General features: G+C 48.7%; 1 protein-coding gene and 1 long non-coding RNA gene across 2 annotated transcripts in view; both read left to right on the top strand.

Moving 5' to 3' along the window:
- The window catches only part of LOC142462890 (uncharacterized), a 63536-nt gene that overhangs the window by 28806 nt on the left and 16756 nt on the right, over positions 1–17974 (top strand). The window contains exons 9-17 of the mRNA XM_075565104.1: positions 1307–1850; positions 5963–6216; positions 7425–7499; positions 11050–11225; positions 14807–15289; positions 15697–15792; positions 16141–16374; positions 16650–16672; positions 17311–17441. Of these exons, the coding sequence (XP_075421219.1) occupies positions 1307–1850; positions 5963–6216; positions 7425–7499; positions 11050–11225; positions 14807–15289; positions 15697–15792; positions 16141–16374; positions 16650–16672; positions 17311–17441 (2016 nt within the window). The remainder of the gene's footprint in view (positions 1–1306; positions 1851–5962; positions 6217–7424; positions 7500–11049; positions 11226–14806; positions 15290–15696; positions 15793–16140; positions 16375–16649; positions 16673–17310; positions 17442–17974) is intronic.
- LOC142463590 (uncharacterized) lies at positions 11232–14710 on the top strand. Its single transcript, XR_012787460.1, has 2 exons — positions 11232–13543; positions 13653–14710. It is a non-coding gene; the product is annotated as an uncharacterized LOC142463590 (long non-coding RNA).

Below are 17974 nucleotides of genomic sequence, written 5' to 3'. Positions count from 1 at the left end.
GGGACATGCGAGCTATGCTAGAGCCAGGTGAGAGGAGGAGGGACAAAGGCAGAGCCGTGCTAGAGCCAGGTGAGAGGAGGAGGGACATGCGAGCTGTGCTAGAGCCAGGTGAGAGAAGGAGGGACATGCGAGCTATGCTAGAGCCAGGTGAGAGGAGGAGGGACATACGAGCTGTGCTAGAGCCAGGTGAGAGGAGGAGGGACAAAGGCAGAGCCGTGCTAGAGCCAGGTGAGAGGAGGAGGGACATGCGAGCTGTGCTAGAGCCAGGTGAGAGAAGGAGGGACATGCGAGCTATGCTAGAGCCAGGTGAGAGGAGGAGGGACATGCGAGATGTGCTAGAGCCAGGTGAGAGGAGGAGGGACATGCGAGCTGTGCTAGAGCCAGGTGAGAGAAGGAGGGACATGCGAGCTGTGCTAGAGCCAGGTGAGAGGAGGAGGGACAAAGGCAGAGCTGTGCTAGAGCCAGGTGAGAGGAGGAGGGACATGCGAGCTGTGCTAGAGACAGGTGAGAGGAGGAGGGACATGCGAGCTGTGCTAGAGCCAGGTGAGAAAAGGAGGGACAAAGGCAGAGCCGTGCTAGAGCCAGGTGAGAGGAGGAGGGACATGCGAGCTGTGCTAGAGCCAGGTGAGAGGAGGAGGGACATGCGAGCTGTGCTAGAGCTAGGTGAGAGGAGGAGGGACATGCGAGCTGTGCTAGAGCCAGGTGAGAGGAGGAGGGACAAAGGCAGAGCTGTGCTAGAGCCAGGTGAGAGGAGGAGGGACAAAGGCAGAGCTGTGCTAGAGCCAGGTGAGAGGGGGAGGGACAAAGGCAGAGCTGTGCTAGAGCCAGGTGAGAGGGGGAGGGACAAAGGCAGAGCTGTGCTAGAGCCAGGTGAGAGGGGGAGGGACAAAGGCAGAGCTGTGCTAGAGCCAGGTGAGAGGGGGAGGGACAAAGGCAGAGCTGTGCTAGAGCCAGGTGAGAGGGGGAGGGACAAAGGCAGAGCTGTGCTAGAGCCAGGTGAGAGGGGGAGGGACAAAGGCAGAGCTATGCATTACTGACTCCATAACCAGACTTTAAATGTCACCTGAGACGAGCTATTTTGTCGCTCTGCTTGTGTAAATCGGGGGCGGCCAACTCCAGTCAAGGGCCATCCGTTTTTCAGGATATCCCTGGTTCAGCACAGACTGAGCCACCTGTGCTGAAGCAGGGATATCCCTAAGACCTGACCTGTTGGTGGCCCTTGCGGACTGGAGTTGGCCGCCCTGGCGTAAGTAATGCGTCTCCCTTACCCACGCTTGGTATTATTGCGGCTACTTTCCTCCCGCAGCTTTATCCTGCCCCCTCCTGGACCCGGACTCTGCCCACCCCGGCCTGGTCCTCTCTGAGGGTCAGCGTCGGGTCAGCTACTCCCCTGTGAGCCGCCCGCCTTCCCCCGGCCCCGAGCGCTTCAGCCAGTACCTGGTGGCCCTGGGGATCCCCAGGTACCGGTTCGGGAAGCATTACTGGGAGATGGAGCTCGGGAGCAGCACACAGTGCGACATCGGGGTGACTTTGGAGACCATCAGCCGCCGCGACCCCTTCACCCTGACCCCCGGCGATGGCTGCTGGGTCTGCTCCGTCAGAGACGGGTGTCACTTTGTGGCCTTCGAGTCGCCGCCCGTGGTCTTCGCGCAGCCGGAGGAGCTTCGGCGCATCGGCGTCTATCTGGATTACGAGGCGGGGCAGGTTTCGTTCTACAACGCCCCCAGCATGTCCCACCTGTACACCTTCCTGACCCCGTTCCAGGGCAACCTACGTGCCTACGTCTCGCCCTGCTGTGTGACGCCGGGCGAGCAGGGGCTGCAGCTCCTCAGGGTGTTCCAGGGCCAGGGGTAGCTTGATGTTTTTGGACGTGTCCCAGTAGGGTGGCTGCTGTCGGTCTAGAAGAAGGATGGACAGTAACCAGATTGGTACTCCATTCATAGTACCATTGTTGAGCCGGATAATGCTGCAGCGGTTACTCCAGTCAGAGTATATAAAGAAAATGCTTCAGTTGGGCACGTTCACTGGTTTTTTTTTTCCTCACTGCAGTAACTCCGGTTCTTATATAATGTAGAAAGGATCGTTGTGTTCTTGGGAGATAGCGGCACATGTGGGAGGTGAGCACCTGGCAGACTTCTAGTAAAATGTTTCACTTACCTCATCACAATAAAAAGGTATCGCACATACTGTACATACAAGTCAGGCAGTGTCGTCTTCTGAATACTTATTTATAAAAGTGTTTTACCAGGGAGTAATACAGTGAGAGTTATGTCTCATTATCAAGCATGTCCTGGGCGTAGTTATGGTGACAAATACAGTTACATAAGTGAACAGGGTATACATTATATACAGGACATTGCATGCACAGTTAAAGATAATATATATTCTAGACGTATGTAACAGATTAAAATGTGACAGCCTTAGATTTGATAGAACTTAGACTGGTGGCGGCTGTGAGAGTCTCCGGTAGGTTGTTCCAGTTTTGGAGTGCACGGTAAGAGAAGGAGGAGCGTCCGGATACTTTGTTGAGCCTTGGGACCATGAAAAGTTCCTTGGCGTCAGATCTCAGAGGATAAGTGCTGCGTGTGGTAGGGGTGAGGAGCTTGTTCAGGTAGGCGGGTAGCTTGCCCAAGAAATATTTTTAAGGCAAGACGGGAGAGATTAACTTTGCGCCTAGACTCAAGTGATGAGCAACCTAGTTCTTTGAGCATTTTGCGGTGTTGTAGTTATTGGATTACATCAAATACAGAGGGACCGTTGGATTTGGTTTCTGGAGCCCAAAAAGGCTTTTATTTAATGTCTGCTTAACCTTCATGTGACTGAAATGAATGCATCGTAGTATCTGCGAATAACGCGCCTGCGGGCCCTAGACACGTTTTTACAGATTTTGATTGATGTATACACTACAGCCGATGTACCAAAGATCCCACACAAGGTACATCGCCCTGCTCTTACACGGTACTACACCGCCCTGCTCTTACACGGTACTACACCGCCCTGCTCTTACACGGTACTACACCGCCCTGCTCTTACACGGTACTACACCGCCCTGCTCTTACACGGTGTGTACGCGTGTAACCGGTATGACCTCTCTCTGGGCGTGTACGCATGTAACCTTTCTGGACGTGTAACCGGTATGACCTCTCTCTGGGCGTGTAACCGGTATGACCTCTCTCTGGGCGTGTAACCGGTATGACCTCTCTCTGGGCGTGTAACCGGTATGACCTCTCTCTGGGCGTGTAACCGGTATGACCTCTCTCTGGGCGTGTAACCGGTATGACCTCTCTCTGGGCGTGTAACCGGTATTACCTCTCTCTGGGCGTGTAACCGGTATTACCTCTCTCTGGGCGTGTAACCGGTATGACCTCTCTCTGGGCGTGTAACCGGTATGACCTCTCTCTGGGCGTGTAACCGGTATGACCTCTCTCTGGGCGTGTAACCGGTATGACCTCTCTCTGGGCGTGTAACCGGTATTACCTCTCTCTGGACGTGTAACCGGTATTACCTCTCTCTGGGCGTGTACGCGCGTAACCGGTATTACCTCTCTGGGCGTGTACGCGCGTAACCGGTATTACCTCTCTCTGGGCGTGTACGCATGTAACTGGTATTGCCTCTCTCTGGGCGTGTACGCATGTAACTGGTATTGCCTCTCTCTGGGCGTGTACGCGCGTAACCGGTATTACCTCTCTCTGGTCGTGTACGTGTATCACCCAGAGGCACACGGGTTAATATATCCATGCATATCACCCAGAGGCACACAGGGGTGATATATCCGTGCATATCACCCAGAGGCATACAGGAGTGATATATCCGTGCATATCACCCAGAGGCACACAGGGGTTAATATATCCGTGCATATCACCCAGAGGCACACAGGGGTTAATATATCCGTGCATATCACCCAGAGGCCCACAGGGGTTAATATATCCGTGTATATCACCCAGAGGCACACAGGGGTGATATATCCGTGCATATCACCCAGAGGCGCACAGGGGTTAATATATCCGTGCATATCACCCAGAGGCACACAGGGGTGATATATCCGTGCATATCACCCAGAGGCACACAGGGGTGATATATCCGTGCATATCACCCAGAGGCACACAGGGGTGATATATCCGTGCATATCACCCAGAGGCACACAGGGGTTAATATATCCGTGCATATCACTCAGAGGCACACAGGGGTTAATATATCCGTGCATATCACCCAGAAGCACACAGGGGTTAATATATCCGTGCATATCACCCAGAAGCACACAGGGGTGATATATCCGTGCATATCACCCAGAGGCACACAGGGGTTAATATATCCGTGCATATCACCCAGAAGCACACAGGGGTTAATATATCCGTGCATATCACCCAGAAGCACACAGGGGTGATATATCCGTGCATATCACCCAGAGGCACACAGGGGTTAATATATCCGTGCATATCACCCAGAGGCACACAGGGGTTAATATATCCGTGCATATCACCCAGAGGCACACAGGGGTTAATATATCCGTGCATATCACCCAGAGGCACACAGGGGTTAATATATCCGTGCATATCACCCAGAGGCACACAGGGGTTAATATATCCGTGTATATCACCCAGAGGCACACAGGGGTGATATATCCGTGTATATCACCCAGAGGCACACAGGGGTTAATATATCCGTGTATATCACCCAGAGGCACACGGGTTAATATATCCGTGCATATCACCCAGAGGCACACGGGTGATATATCCATGCATATCACCCAGAGGCACACAGGGGTTAATATATCCGTGCATATCACCCAGAGGCACACAGGGGTGATGTATCCGTGTAAATAACCCAGAGGCACACAGGGGTGATATATCCGTGTATATCACCCAGAGGCACACAGGGGTTAATATATCCGTGTATATCACCCAGAAGCACACAGGGGTTAATATATCCGTGCATATCACCCAGAGGTACACAGGGGTTAATATATCCGTGCATATCACCCAGAGGCACACAGGGGTTAATATATCCGTGTATATCACCCAGAGGCACACAGGGGTGATATATCCGTGCATATCACCCAGAAGCACACAGGGGTTAATATATCCGTGCATATCACCCAGAGGCACACAGGGGTTAATATATCCGTGCATATTACCCAGAGGCACACAGGGGTTAATATATCCGTGCATATCACCCAGAGGCACACAGGGGTGACTGGTATAAATGATCTGTGCGTGTATGACAATGCGTGGGTTATGGAGCCTCCCAAAGGAAGTGCTTGCAAGCTCCTGTATGTTACAGGGCCAGGGGGAGCACAGCGCACGTGTCTCCATTTGCCCAACATGAGCTGTCCCATGCACAGGGAATGGTGTCTTTGTGGGAATGACCCCACTTCCGGCTCCTGCCACAAAATGCCGGTCGGAACTAGAATTGTCCCAAGCAGCATGGCGGCTTTCACTGAGGGGGGAGGGAAGGGGGCGGCTTTCACTGAGGGGGGAGGGAAGGGGGCGGCTTTCACTGAGGGGGGAGGGAAGGGGGCGGCTCATCGTGTGGTCAGCATTGTGACGTCACGTGGCGCCTACCCACCAATGGCAGCGGCCATTGAAGCTGGGGCCCCGCCCACTCCTTTGTCACGTCACTCTACGCATGCGCGGTCTCCTCCCCCTTACCCTTTGTCTCCAGCAGCAGACGCGCTCGCTCACTGTCTCCATTGTGCTCTATTCGACGCAGCATCTCTTCCCTCCGCGCTGCCCACCCCGGACTTCCCCTCCCTCGGCATACCGACCCCCGCCCGATCATTTACCCCTTACATCCGCGAAACTAAGCCCGCCAATCCCCGTTTCAAGGCGCCCCCTTTCCCACGACCGTTAGACCGACCGTTTCCAGGCACCCCCTCGTGAGGTGAGCAGTCTCGAGGCGCCCTCCGCACGCGCACACTCGCAGGCCGGCGCGCCCCCGGTTTCCCGCCCTCGGCGCTCACGTGACCCACCGTCGCCATGGCATCCGTGGCTGCCGCCGCGGCTCAGCCAGCTTCTGAGCCCGAGAAGAACGACACGGCGCCAGGCGACGAGGCGGACAGCTGCCCGGAGGAACTCGGGGCCGGAGAAGAGGACGAGGACGGCAACGACGAGGAAGGAGCCGGCGAGGAGGAGGATGAAGAGGAAGACGATGAGGAGGAAGAGGTGGTGGTGAAGGTCGGGAGCACATACCCGTGCAAGAGGGCGGACGGGAACCCGCGTGAGTAACAGTACCGGGGGGGGGATAATACTCTGGGGGGAGGGTGATGCGTAGACATGGGAAAATGGCCGCCGCGGCCTAGTAGGAAAGCGACCACTTTCTGGCCAGCAGGGGCTTCGCGGCCATTTTGATAATGCCATGTGGGATCTGCTGTACCGGCCCCCCGGTAATATGACGCGGGTTGGAGACGGGCAAGGAAAGGGGGTTAGTAATAATTGGTGGTTAGTAATGGGGTTTGGGAGGATTGTGGGGCGGTGAGGGGGTTACTTGGGAAATGCGTGTGCATTAATGCTTTATGCTGTGACACTGGCAGCGTTACTCCGTGCCGGGCTGGTCCCGCTAACTCGCGGGGTGGAGTGCCTCGAGGATACTTTATTATGAGGGAGGGGCCGCTCGGCCGTTAGTGCCGCCATTTTGAAAATGATCTGGTTACAGAGGGTATGGGGGAGGGGGGGCGACAATCGGGGTTTTATGGGGGAGGGAGGGGGCGGCAATCAAGGGTGATTAGGGGGGGCGGCACTCGGGGTATAGGAGGGGGGCGGCAATTGGGCGTTATTGGGGAGGGGTATGCAGGGGGGAGGGGCAGGAGCCGCAGCGGGCGAGTGAATGAGTTTCGCTGAATGGCGGCGGCTTCTCCGCTTTGCTGTGAGCTGCGCCCCCTGGTGCTCAGACTGGGCACTGCAGCTCACACGCGGGAAGCGGCGGAGGCGGCACCGTATCTCACACATTACATTATCGTGTTTTCCCAAACTCTTGTTGGATTGGGTATTCGTTGGGTAACACAAACTCTGGAATGGGGGTAAGAAAGCAGCTATGGTTTATATGCCAGAGGGGTTGCACTGTGTTGCAGGTCCATCCAGCTAAAGGGTTTCTCATAGGCGCATGGGAGACTTCTTTCCCCAGTACTCTACTGGGACGTCTGTTTGTTTGTTCCCATGCGAGTTTTCCTCGTTTACATCTCACTGTGCCTCGTACTAGAATGAGAGCCATGGACAGTCATTTATTTTATAAAGTGGTAATATTCAGCAACACGGCACAATGGGGAACAGCATGATAGAAATTATATAAACAGAATTACGCAGAATAAAGACCAACTGTAATAATTGAGATGGGTAGGGTTATTGGGACCCGCACTAACCCGGTGCAGCGGGAAATAGTGATACCAGATCCAGGAGTGAAATGTAAACCTTCCTTTTCATTTACTGCAGATGATGCAGAGATTGTGAAGACCCGAATCAACAAGCAGGCTGGAAAGGAGGAGTATTATGTGCATTACGTGGGCAGTAAGTAGTGACATCTCTCATACATTCCAGTGTAGATTATCAGAAGAGCTTCTATTCTATCGCTCGGCACATCGAGTGGCAAAGCAGCTGGACCACGTATTACAGAAAGCACAAATGTTTGCGAAGTGAAAAATGCATTTCTAATTCTGTTTTTTATTCACTTTAAGGTCATTGCAACATATATTGAAATTGCAGCCTGGTGAACATACCCTGGGATAAGACATCCAGTGTCTTAACATTTTTTTGTATAATATGCTTCCTTATTTAGATGCCAAATCCTCATTCCCAAGGCTGCGGTTAGTGTCGACGCGTGACCCATGCGAAACATGCATTGGAGGCATGTCTGGCATCACATGAGCGGTTCGCCATTGGCTGAACAGCTCACATGATGTAGCAGTCGCGCAAACCCTCCCATTTGATTTCAATTGTCAAAATCTGCGCTCTGCATGCTCGCGCACACTTTGGGTGACCTCATTGAAGAACACACATTTGTGTTCGCGGCGCGCGTCTGCACTATAATTGTGGCCTAAGAGAATAGCTGCAAATTGTACAGATTGTTATGAAGTGTGTAAATTAGATGACATTCAAGAAACACATGCACTTGGGATTTGGCCTAATTAAACTTTTCCAAACATTATAGCTGCCCTAAACTTGTGCAAAGGGCGCTCCTGTATAGAGTGAATAATATTTCTAGTGTACACGTGCTCTGTGCAATGAAGGGTAAACAATGTGAAATGATATCAAAGCGCAGTAAAGAATGTCAAATCAAAGTGGAAAGTCTGGCTGATGTGCTTAATAAACAGTGGAAAGTGAGAAATGCTGCTCAGAACACATTGGGAATGGTTCAAAAAATTATCCTTGACGATGTTCAAAGATTGGGGATCGCAGATTTCACACGTGGGGGGAAGCATAAAACACAATACAGTGCATTATTCACAATTGATGGTGACTGTTTGTGGGAAACCTCTGAAGTGGGCACTCGCGTTCTTCCAGAAATGGTTGATGTGCCCACTTCAGAGGTTTCCCACAAACAGCCATTATCATTTGGGAACACATTTCACTATATGCTCTTATTCTTTTCCCTACGTATGGTGTGACATCTGCACTCCCCAATCTCTGAATATTGTAGCTGTCCTATCAGGTTTGGGTATTGTGATGCACAGGTCTCGACAAATTATAAATAAAAAACACCACTTTCTTTTTATCGTACTGTAACCCTCCTCCCTCTCACCCCCTCATTTCACCCGCTGGCGAGTCTAAACGGCGGCGGGATGCAGTGTCTCCTGACATTCACATGCGTCTTCCCCTCAAACTCCTGTGTCTCCCACTGCAACCTGTGTGAACATGGCTGTGCAGCGTCAAATGATGGTGCGTTGTCATGACAATGTGATGGCGCGTGGCATGCCGTTGTCATGGCAACACCGCGTCATTTGACACCGCACAGCCACGTTCACATGAGTTGCAGGGGGAGACACGGGAGTTTGAGGGGGAGACGCAGGAGAATGCCGGGAGTTGACGTACACAGCCACTCGATTGTGGGTAAAATGCAAAGTGATAGAGTTCTTTTGTCGAGTCCTGGTGATGCATGAGTGCCAGTGCATGATTCACATGTTTTTCATTCGTTTTTACCACTTGGGTGTAGATAATGTAATTCTGGCATCACCTATTTGGCTCTTATAACAGGTCTATTGTGACTGATAGCCATACTGAACTTATCTTTTACTTTGGACAGTCTGCTTCCTCCACCCTTCTTTTATTTTTTTGTAACTAAGAGCAGGGTGGATGGAGCATTGGATTTGCGGTCTGGTTGAACTCCCTATGCATACTCCGGGACACCTTGCTTGTAGTACAGGCGCAGTGAGCTCTGAAAGTCCAGAATTCACTAACGTGAATGCGCACGACACCTTTCCCTAAAGTCTTGGTGTCGGCCAGTGTTGAGAAGCGTCGGACTCACAGAATCCGCTCTTCTCTGTTGGGAGGAATGTCAGAACTTGTCTGCGCAGTTTCTGAGCCGCTTACATGGCGGTAACATTTTTTTCATATTTAACAAAAGCGTATCTTGTTGCTTACCTCATTACCTTTCCTCTGAGTCTGTCCTCAAGCCTTTAAAAATTTTTTTACCTTTTCTGCACTGATAATTTGCTTTAGTCCCCAATAAGATTAAGGCAGCTATTTAAATTCTGGGGTTTGTATAGAAAGGACCCATACTGGGACTCTTGGTAATGATTGGTGAATCTCTATTCCTGATAGAGACCCGTGAATCACTGATCTCTAACAGCAGGTAGGTGATTTTGATTATCGCCTTTACTGTTTGAGCATATCTTGCAGTGAAGTCGGTAACAAAGATGTTTGTCATGGCCAGTCTGCCAATGTGGAAAATAGCTGAAGCGCTCAAATGCAGGTATATCTCAAAATGATAATAAGCCAGACCACTGTACCAGGGTACTAACAATTGATATAGTACCTATTGTGTCATATAATGGGTACTATCCTCCTGAAGACAGGTGGTGTGTGGTGCAACCCACTCACCATATGTCTCATTGGCAGGTTCCCCTGAAAAATATGCAAATACTCACATCCTGGTAGGGCAGGCAGGCAGGCTGTGCAGCTACTCAATGCAATACAGGGAAAAGGGAGACCAAAAAGCGCACCAGCACAAACGGAGCAGGAAAAAACCAGAACAAAAAAATGATTAAAAGGGCACTTTAATGTGGCAAAAGACCCATCCAATGCATTTCGAACGTCGCAGCGTTCTTTTTTGAAAAAGAACGCTGCGACGTTCGAAATGCATTGGATGGGTCTTTTGCCACATTAAAGTGCCCTTTTAATCATTTTTTTGTTCTGGTTTTTTCCTGCTCCGTTTGTGCTGGTGCGCTTTTTGGTCTCCCTTTTCCCAGTCTGCCAATGTAGCTACAAATTACTGAAAGTGCCAAATTGGCAAAAACTGGCACTCAACAGGCTCCATCTTCTACCAAGAGACTTGTACACACAGCGGAGCGCTTTACTGCCAGCGCTCTGCTTTGTATATTCTGTGTCAAGGCATCGCAATCCCTTCCATGTGATCCGTCACAAAGATGCCTAACGGTTCAGTTCCTGACATTTCTCACTGCTTATTTTTTATTTTTTGACATTATTTTTTTTGTGTATGGATTTGGCTTGTTTTTGTTTCTCAGGCTCTTCATCCGTCCCAGTTGTTCTGTGCTGGAGTCCCAGAGCCCTCAGTTCTTCCACTCGCCTTGTCTAATGGGCTCACCCTAATCTTATTTTATTTTAATACTGTTGCCTGTTAATTAGTTCTAGTGCTGCCTGTGTGACTATTCTGTTATAGTGAGACTTGTGCTCTCAACCCAACGAGATTGCGGTTAACTAGTTTGTGCTCTTGCTGCTTCATGTGTCATGTTGCGTCTTCCCATTCATCTAGCGACTGGGACAATCCGTCACGGTAAGTGAGGGCTCTTGTTTGAGCCATCGTGTCTTCCAATCTCCCATTTTCCCTTTTCCGTCACAGTTTGCTATGGAAATGTGTGTTGTAAGCTCGCTTTTTCTGCAGTGAACCGCCGGCAAAACGAGTGGGTGGACAAAACGCGCCTGGTGCTCTCCAAACCAGTGAAGGAGGAGGAAGCAAACGGCAACGATCAGGAGATGACTGAGATCACAGAGGAGCTGGACACGAAACCTGCGCAACCCCAGAAACGGAAACTCGAGGAGACAGAACCCGAATCGAAGGTAACCAGAGGTTCAGTGCAGTCAGGTTCCACTCTACCGGCTGCTGCTCTGCCGTGCTGCGCAAACTGAAGGGTTTGTAAATGCGCTGCCAGGGTCAGCGCCCGGTTCCAATGGGCTCTGTTTCTATCTGTTTCGTCTGGCCACAAAATGCTTCTCCTAATTGATAAGCACAAGCCTCAGAGAGGGCGCGCCACTGTTGCCTGCGATGAGTTGGTAAATGATAGGGTCCTCCCCCCGTCTCATCTTTCTATTCATTTGGCCTCTAAAATGGAAGTTTTCAGTTTCTTCATGGATGTCTGCTAGAAATTCTGTTTGGATGTTTTTGTTTATAAAAAAAAATAATCTGTTTTCACTTCCATTCATTCTTCTTCTTAATCGCCCTGTATCCCATTTCTTCCCAGATTTATAGCCATGCTCAACCTGGCACCAGTTTGTTTTAGCGCCACTCCATTCCTATTCCCAAATTGCCTTGTACCATCTTGATTGGTATTCCCTTTACTCACTGTTATAAAGTGCCAGTAAGGTACAGTCACGAGTGTTCATGTTGAACAAAAAAATGCTGCTTCTGGAAACCCTTCCGAGCTTGGTAACCCCTTATAAAGCTCAGACGAGGCTCCACCACACGGATTTAATAAATCTGTGACGGTTATCGGTTGAGGACACCTCACAATTGGCAGGTGCCGTATACCCTTTCACAAGACCTAATTTGGTCCGCTTACCCGTCTTCTCCAGCTGGGGAAATGGTGCCCGGCAGAGCGGTCTACTGAAACGTAAATCCTACATTCTGTGCCTTGCGCCTTCCTGCAGAGTAACCGCTGGCTGCTTCTGCACAGCGGGGGTGCAATGCTACTGTGCTGACCCCATGGTGAAGTCACTGCATGCCAGTGAATGAGAAGGCCTGTGGTCTTCTCGTGGTTCGCAGTGACACTGCTTTGCTAAGGCTGCTTCTTGGCCTCCCACCCACTTCTGCAAAAACAATATTTGCAGAACTCACGGGGTTTGGCGATATGAATTGAGCGAGGTTTACATTGAGCAACAAGGTTCCCTCGACTTCTGCAACAAACCATTTTTATTTTTAGAGTTGTTACATTCGGGGGTATCAGTGTAAGTATGTCATGTTGTAATCCTATTCTATATATATTTTTTTAGTGTCGGATTTGTGGAAACTCAATAGATGGGCCTTAAATCTGATGTCTGATATAAAAGCGGGTCCTGGCATACCCCCAGGGCTTACCCCTGGGCCCATATGCGGCACCATTTCTTGATTTGCCAGTGCAATGATAGATTTATTTTTATTTCTTTGGTGTTAGTCAAAAGCATTTAGTTGACATTACATCTTAGTGACTGACGGTGCCATGTGATGTGCCCATAAAATGCCCACCACTAGTTTAACCCAAGTTCCCAGACCGGGGAAAGCCTCCAAGGTGTGACCTCCCGCTCAGGAGGCTTATTTCCTGTGTGCGCTCCTGACATCCCTCATAAATGGAGCTTGGTTTATACGCTGCCTATCAGAAAGACATGGATGTTCACACCCATTAAGCCGCTCCATAGCGTGCATCCTACCTGCTGGAAAACAAGTCTAATCCTTTCTTATTTCTCAGTGGGCTTCTACACACTCGCATTGCTGGTCCTGATCCCCCTGCTGCACACCTGCTAGTGTTAATGTACGCAGACTACTTGGCTTTTATCTATTTATTGGTGAAGCTTTTATCTGGTTATTTCTTACATTAAATTACTGTGATCTCCTTTATTTTTTGGGAAATAAAGTTTTGATTTGTATATCAAACTTTTTATTACAAACTATTAAGTAGTCTAGCTGTGTATATGTTTACACGTCACTAAATTGTAAGAGCCAAGTAGATCTATTTAACATTATGGTATAGAAATGATATTCATGTTTTGTGTTCTTGTTTTATGTTGCAGACTTGGGTCTAGGAGATCTCCGTGTCTGGCTCCCTGTATTCCACGTCCGCTCTCCCCAAAATATCCCTTCCCATAACCTTATTATACTCTGGTCCATATGGGAGAGGGTGTGTGGAATTTGGCATTATAATCGCCGCGTTGGGGGAGTGATAGAAATCATGCCATGCTAAGTAAACTGGTAGACATTGTTTGCTCTGTGCTGTATCAGGCGTTTCTGTATGCTACACCATTCTCTTGCAGGCTCTTTCCCACTCGGTGCAATATACAATGGAAGCGCTATCAATGGGGTGGTCTATAATAAAGGAAATAAATAAATGAGTGCTGCATGAAAGAGGAACCTGGTGCCAGTTCCAGGGGAAATAGGGCCCAGGAAAAAATCGGTAAAGGTGAGCTATGCACTTGCATGAAAGTGCCTGGGCCCAGGCACTTAATATATCACTTCCTCCTTTCCTCCACAAGCCATCCTGTGTGGAGGAAAGGACACCTTTAAGGGCCTGGGCTCAGGCACTTTCTTCATGTGAGTGCATCTCACCGTTGCTTCATCAAAAGCCTTGTTGTGAACTTGCTTCACTATTGTTTTTTCTCTTTCATTCTTGAGGTGCGCTGTTTTTTCCTGCGCCCTATTTCCCACTCTACCGTTCAATGTGGTTGAAGCCAAAGGCCAAGTTATTATTTTGTTTTCCTTCAGAATCTTTCATTTGCAAATCCAGAGCCCACTTCTCCGAAACCGTTCTGGTGTTTACACAAGCATTTGAAACCTTGTCGAATCTGCAGGTCTTGCTGCAACAAGCCTGTATGGGGTTTCATATGACCCGGTTTCTATTTTTGATATTGTAGATAACTTGCTTACTTTGGGGGAACTTGAAAATGTGTTTTCTCCAAAATAAGTGATTTCTATAATACTATTTTCATTTATACAGCTTAATGTTTAGACCCAGGATTCAGATGTCATCTGCTTATCACAACATTTATACAAATCTGTCATGGTAACATGTGATACATTGTGTATTCAACAAAATTTCATTGGTATATGTGCAACTTTAACTTTTTTATCAAAAGCAATAGAAACTTGCTGAATTCTAAAATGCTTGGGACAAATGAATATTTCTTGTGGTAGCTCTTCAACGAGTAAGCCTTTATATCACCAGTGTGTGCAGCTGTTTGTAAGCGGTCGCAGTCTCTCTCCAGTCACAAAGTTGTCTGCGGAAATAATCTTATACATTTTTTGGGGGAGGTATCTGATCCTTGTTCATATGCACCTCAGCAGGTAAGACACATGGAAGGTACAAGTGCCTGCGGCTCAAGCAGATGCTAAGCATGGACTCTGGTTCTATAGGTGCTCTTTTCTGTGAACCAAGACACATCCTAAACCCCTTCTTATTTGGCTTCTATCTAGTCTGAATTTCCCTTTGAAATCCAACTCTCCTCTTTCTGATTGTCTACACGCTCCCCTGTGAAAGTACACTACCTTGCATTGTCTACACGCTCCCCTGTGAAAGTACACCACCTTGCATTGGGATTCTGTTCATTGTTCCGCTAGGCCCCACCCACTGTCGTACCCATTTTACCCATGCATAGTGCTCCGTCCAATGTGGAGAAGGGTCCTAGTGCCTTATTGTAACACCTCCCTTTTCTCACTCATCATTTGCTCCCCATAGAAAGCCAAGGTTGATACGAAAGTTGAAGCCAAGGTTGAAGATCAGGAGTCTGCGCCAGCATTAAACACCTCAATGGTGGGACCGGGTGGTGATTTTGCAGAGGAGCTGACATGCCCGGTTTGTCTGGAACTCTTCAAGGACCCCGTGATGGTGGAGTGCGGCCATAACTTCTGCCGGAACTGCATTGAAAAGGCCTGGGAAGGCCAGGTGTCCTTCTCCTGCCCGGAGTGCAAGGAGGTCATCTCCGAAAACAAATGCACTACCAACCGAGCCCTGGCCAACCTGGTCAAGAAGACGGCCACTACCCCCACGGAGACTGTGGAGAAGAAGACAAGGCCGCTGGAGAACTGCCCTGAGCACGATGAGAGGCTGAAGCTTTACTGCAAGGACGATGGCACACTGGGCTGCGTCATCTGCCGTGACTCCCTCAAACATGCCAGCCATAACTTCCTGCCCATCCTGGATGCTGTGGGAGTGTACAGGGTGAGCCGTGAACATTGCAAGTGTATGAGGCAGAATGCTACCGGGGGCGTATTCCACAAGCATGTTGTCAGTTAGCAAGACCAGTTTAGGGTTACTTGATGGGTTTTATGTATAATGTAGTAAAATAACATTTTTAGTCCATGAATATTTAAAGTGCAAAAAATAGTTTTCAGTATTTCTGATCGTTTCCAGTATATTTAAAGAGTAAATATTTTTCAGCGAGGGTATGACGGTGAGCTGGAGGGCCTTGCTCTTGATTTGGCCATTAAACACTAAATCGGAATTGAGGTGGAAATAAAATCAAGGGACCAGACAAGATATGATTGCATTGCAGTAAATAGTATGTAGGAAAATGGTTGTAATCCCAGCAGTGCTGCGTTTAACCCATTAATCTCTGCTCCCGGCAGGAAGAGCTGTCTTCCATTTTGGCCCCACTGGAAGCCTCCTTGAAAGTGATTGAGCAGCTGACAAGCCAGCAGAATGACAAGATCCTGCAGCACAAAGTGAGTGGCCATTGTACAGGCATAGAATCAACATTGTATTAAATGGAAAGGCAGCCAATTCAATCCTGTATCTCTTGCTTTCTCAGGATTCCCCTCCATCCTAGTCCCTATGTAAATACAAATCTGTTGATTTTCAGTGCGATTATTAGACACACCGAAATTCATTTTAGCGTGTATTGGAAGTCTCCCATATATGTTCATTGGGGCCTCTCGAGGTGTTATTCTTTTACATAAAACAACGTTTGTCCTTTTCCCCCCTGAAAGGGACGTTCAGCACCGCCTCCACTCTGGAGAGAATGTATGAACCTGCAGCCCTAAATTCTTCCCCCTGTACCTTGTGTTCCTCAGGACAATGTGAGTGAGTACAAGCAGCACATCGTGTCTGAGTTTGAGAAGCTGCACAACTTCCTGAAGGAGCGTGAGGAGAAACTGCTGCAGCATCTGCAGGCGCAGGGCGATAACCTGCTGCAGGACATGGAGCAGAATATGATCAAGATGCAGGAGAACAGAGACGACATCCAACAGACCATCTCTGTGGCCAACCAGAGAGTGAACGACAAGGACTCCATCTCCTTCCTCACGGTAAGAGCTGCTGCCCCCGCGTCATTAGGGCAGTTACGCTAATGTCCCCCGCACATGCCTGAGCGCCGGCTAAAGGGTTCCCACTAGGAAAAAATGTCTGATGGGAACTTGGAATTTGCAAACTATCAGCAATACACCATCATTTTAAGACTACATTTACAGCACTTTAGCTTTGATTATATGTATAACATTTAGTAGTAATGTAGCATTTCTTTCTGTTCTGGTTTCAATTACCTATTTTATTATCTAATATGCGTTTTTCTCTTTATGTGCAGGACATCAAAGCTTTCATTGAGAAGTAAGTATACAATTAAATGTATTCTTTAAAGCGTAAACTCCAGCCTCTGTCTCAGTGTGACTAACAGGAAGGACTTGTATCGAATTGTATTCTACTTCCTGGCTATTATTTCAAGCTGCAGATAAACAGCATGTCCTGGTCTGACATTGTCACTGCATTATTCATCAATAGCAGCTAGCGCAGGGACGGCCAACTCCAGTCCTCAAGGGCCACCAACAGGTCAGGTTTTCAGGATCTCCCTGCTTCAGCACAGGGGCTCTGTCAAAGACCTTTTGGTGGCCCTTGAGGACTGGTGTTGGCCACTTCAGTGACAGTCAATGACAGCCACCTGTGCTGAAGCTGGGATATCCTGAAATACGGACCTGTTGGTGGTGCTTGAGTTTCCCACCCCTGCGCTTCACCAAGGCAGCAGTGCCTTTTTCTGGTGTCCCTACTGGAAGGTGCATTCATTTCATGCACATCAGTCGGTGGGTGAATGCCTTCCTGGCAATGAAGGCAACACATTACAAGTAAAGCCTGCCCTGCCTGTAAAGCAGTAAATTATTGTCTGGTATCCTAAGGGTTGGTGTGCACCATTCGATTCCCCTAGAGGCAATAGATGTGTGTGTATATATCTATATACTTTACCTCTCCCCCAGGTGCCTGGAGCAGCAGAGAGCGGTGGTAACATCTGGTAATACCCTGCTCTCTAAGGAGTTGTGTCAGGGAACCTTCAAAGGACCTATCCAGTACATTGTGTGGAAGGAAATTAAATCTTTCATCACCCCATGTAAGTATTCCCTGCTCCCCGCTGTAATCATTATTTCATAGCATTGATAACACTGCAGGGAGACGATAAATGAAGGAGCCAATAATAGGACAAGTTACTATTCGTGTTACATTTTCTGCACTCAAAAATGTCTTAGTCGTGAGATAAAGCAAAGAAACGGTAATGTTTGAGATTGGCCCTGTACATGCTGCACACCCTGTGATACCTTCTGAGCCTTGGAAAGCAAACCCCTTCCCTGGGTACTCGTAATTATAAACACTTTGCACAACAGAATTAAAGAAATCGAAACGTCTTTTTGTGGTGACCAAAGCCACAATGTGTATCGAGGGGACATTTAGTCGGTAATGGGGCTGATCTGATTTACGATTAGATGAATATTTTAGTTGTGAATCAGTTGTGTGAAACAAGAAAAAACACAAAAGCGCACCAAGATGAGAGATAGATATTGTATTAGCAACAAATAATAAAATTAGTAACTTACATATAAAATTTCTTTAATAATCCCCGATTCTGGTGTCTATCACAGGAGTAGG

This window comes from Ascaphus truei, chromosome 11 (assembly GCF_040206685.1).
Source record: "Ascaphus truei isolate aAscTru1 chromosome 11, aAscTru1.hap1, whole genome shotgun sequence".
NCBI classification, from domain to species: Eukaryota; Metazoa; Chordata; class Amphibia; order Anura; family Ascaphidae; genus Ascaphus; species Ascaphus truei.
This window is presented reverse-complemented; position numbering and strand designations above follow the sequence as displayed.